This window comes from Plasmodium vivax, genomic scaffold (genome assembly GCF_000002415.2).
Source record: "Plasmodium vivax scf_4534 genomic scaffold, whole genome shotgun sequence".
NCBI lineage: Eukaryota > Apicomplexa > Aconoidasida > Haemosporida > Plasmodiidae > Plasmodium > Plasmodium vivax.
This window is the reverse complement of record NW_001851846.1, coordinates 1-2,045: the sequence shown is the minus strand read 5'-3', so window position 1 is coordinate 2,045 and position 2,045 is coordinate 1. Positions and strand designations below refer to the sequence as shown.

The 2,045-nt window shown below is 27.6% G+C and overlaps 1 protein-coding gene across 1 annotated transcript; it reads right to left on the bottom strand.

The window, feature by feature from the left end:
- Positions 1–660: 660 nt before the first annotated feature.
- On the bottom strand, positions 661–2,005 carry PVX_035190 (variable surface protein Vir6, truncated, putative; the record flags this gene model as incomplete). Its single annotated transcript, XM_001612448.1, has 2 exons — positions 661–816; positions 927–2,005. Coding segments are annotated over 2 exons (1,233 nt in total), but the record flags the coding sequence as incomplete, so codon positions are not given.
- Positions 2,006–2,045: the final 40 nt, after the last annotated feature.

Sequence of the window (2,045 nt, the reverse complement as noted above, 5' to 3'; positions counted from 1 at the left end):
GGAAATGTATTTTTATTATAGATATATACCTATCATTTATAATACGTTTAAAATTAATAAAATCTGTTACATATATTTTAGATGAATTTATTTTTATAAAAACTAGTATCATTCCTAGGTAGTATATGTTCATATATATAATGTAGTTTAATTCATCTTAAAAATAAGATTACCTAAAATGTAAGCATTTGTTTTAATAGGAAAAAAAATAGTTATGTTATAGTATATTTTATTATGCATGTTTGGAAATTTTAGCATATTTACATATTACAACTATATGTGTATTGACATATATACTTATAAATAGTGATGCTTTTTTCATTGTAATAATTATGCAATGTATATTTTTTGAATTATTAATAGTTTTGTAATGCATCTTTTGAATACTAATAAATGTAATCTTCTTATAATTAAACTTTTATTATGTTATTCTTTTCATTTTATGGCATTTATCTTAATATTACAACTGTATATGTGATGCATTAGGATCAATTTTATATAAATAACTATGTGATATGTAGATTTATTTCTTAGGAAAAATATATTTATTAGAGATATTATGTTTGAATTGTTTAAATATATTTATAAAATGCATGATTTTTATTTTATCGTCACCTTATAAATAAACTTATTTTTTATGAAGAAATAACGCAACATGGCCTATTCCGCTAGAGGATTCATTTGACCATATCCAATATTTCCACCATAATAATCTTGAACATCTGGGAATTCTCCTAGGAATGGTCCACTGAAACCACTAGGAATTCTACGTGCGCGTACTCTTCCTCCTCTAAAGAATGTTCCAACTGGAGTATACTAAAATTAAGAAAAAAAATTAAAGAGTTTAAAACATAATTTTATGAAAATGGAAAATTTTATTTAAATGAATTATAAACATATAGGTATATTTTTAAAGCAATAAATACCTTAAAAAGTAAAAATAAGGCACCCATCCCACCAGATACACCAAGTACGGGTCCTGGTTCAACTTCGCTTACTATTCCAGAAAGAGTAGTTTGTATTTTTCCTAATAAAGTTACATCTTCATTTCTTAATACGGATTCTTTCAAATTTGTTGATTCAATATTTTCATCTCCTGGTGAATGTGTTGAGTTTGTATGAAGGTATTCACTTGATCCAGAAGATCTCCCCGGTCTATGAGATTCTTGTGGCACATAAGATTCTATTGTTCCAAGGGAGGTATATGTTTCAGAGGATTCTAGTGTTTTATGTGGATGTTCTGATTCACCGGTTATGTGTAAATCCAAAGTTCCTGTTGATGTTAATGGATATGATACTTTAGGTCCTTTTGCATTATGTGGATTATCTCTTACTTCTACTCCTACTGCTGATGTTTGTAATCTTGTTACATCTAAAGGTTTTGATTTTCCTGGGACATCTAATGTGACGCCTTGTGATTGATTACTTTCTCTCACTGATGGGAGTACTTGTGGTACTACCTCTTGTCGTTCAAAAAAAACAGGATTAAGCATAGGAAATTGTACCCCTTGGCAACGTTCTTTTCCTGTCACTGTAATAGTGTCCATTAATACTTTAAACTGCCTCAATACATCATTAAATTTTAAGCTATGGGATGGATATTTATTCAAAAATTTATTATATAAGCTAACTAAATAGATCATGTCACTGCAGTATGTTTCTTTATCCCATTGCTTATGTTGTATAGATAATTTATAATACTTATCATACAACACATATAAGGCTTTCATTTTTAGAAAATTATCATTATTTATATGTTTTACTTTATTCTTACACATATGAGAACGTTTATAAACATTGCATTGATCTACAAATTCACTGAGAACTTTAAATGTGCCTTCATCACATTCACCAAGTATATTTCCACGGATTTGATCACATAACAAGTAGCTAATATACTTACAAGTTTCTTCTCCATTATAATTACCCCAAGCAAAAACATGATTGTTGCTTAAATATTTTTTTAAATTAGTAAAAATATTAGATAACTTATTAAGTTCCTGCCCTTTTTTAGCTGCGTATATTTCTGCAAATTTCGTAATGTC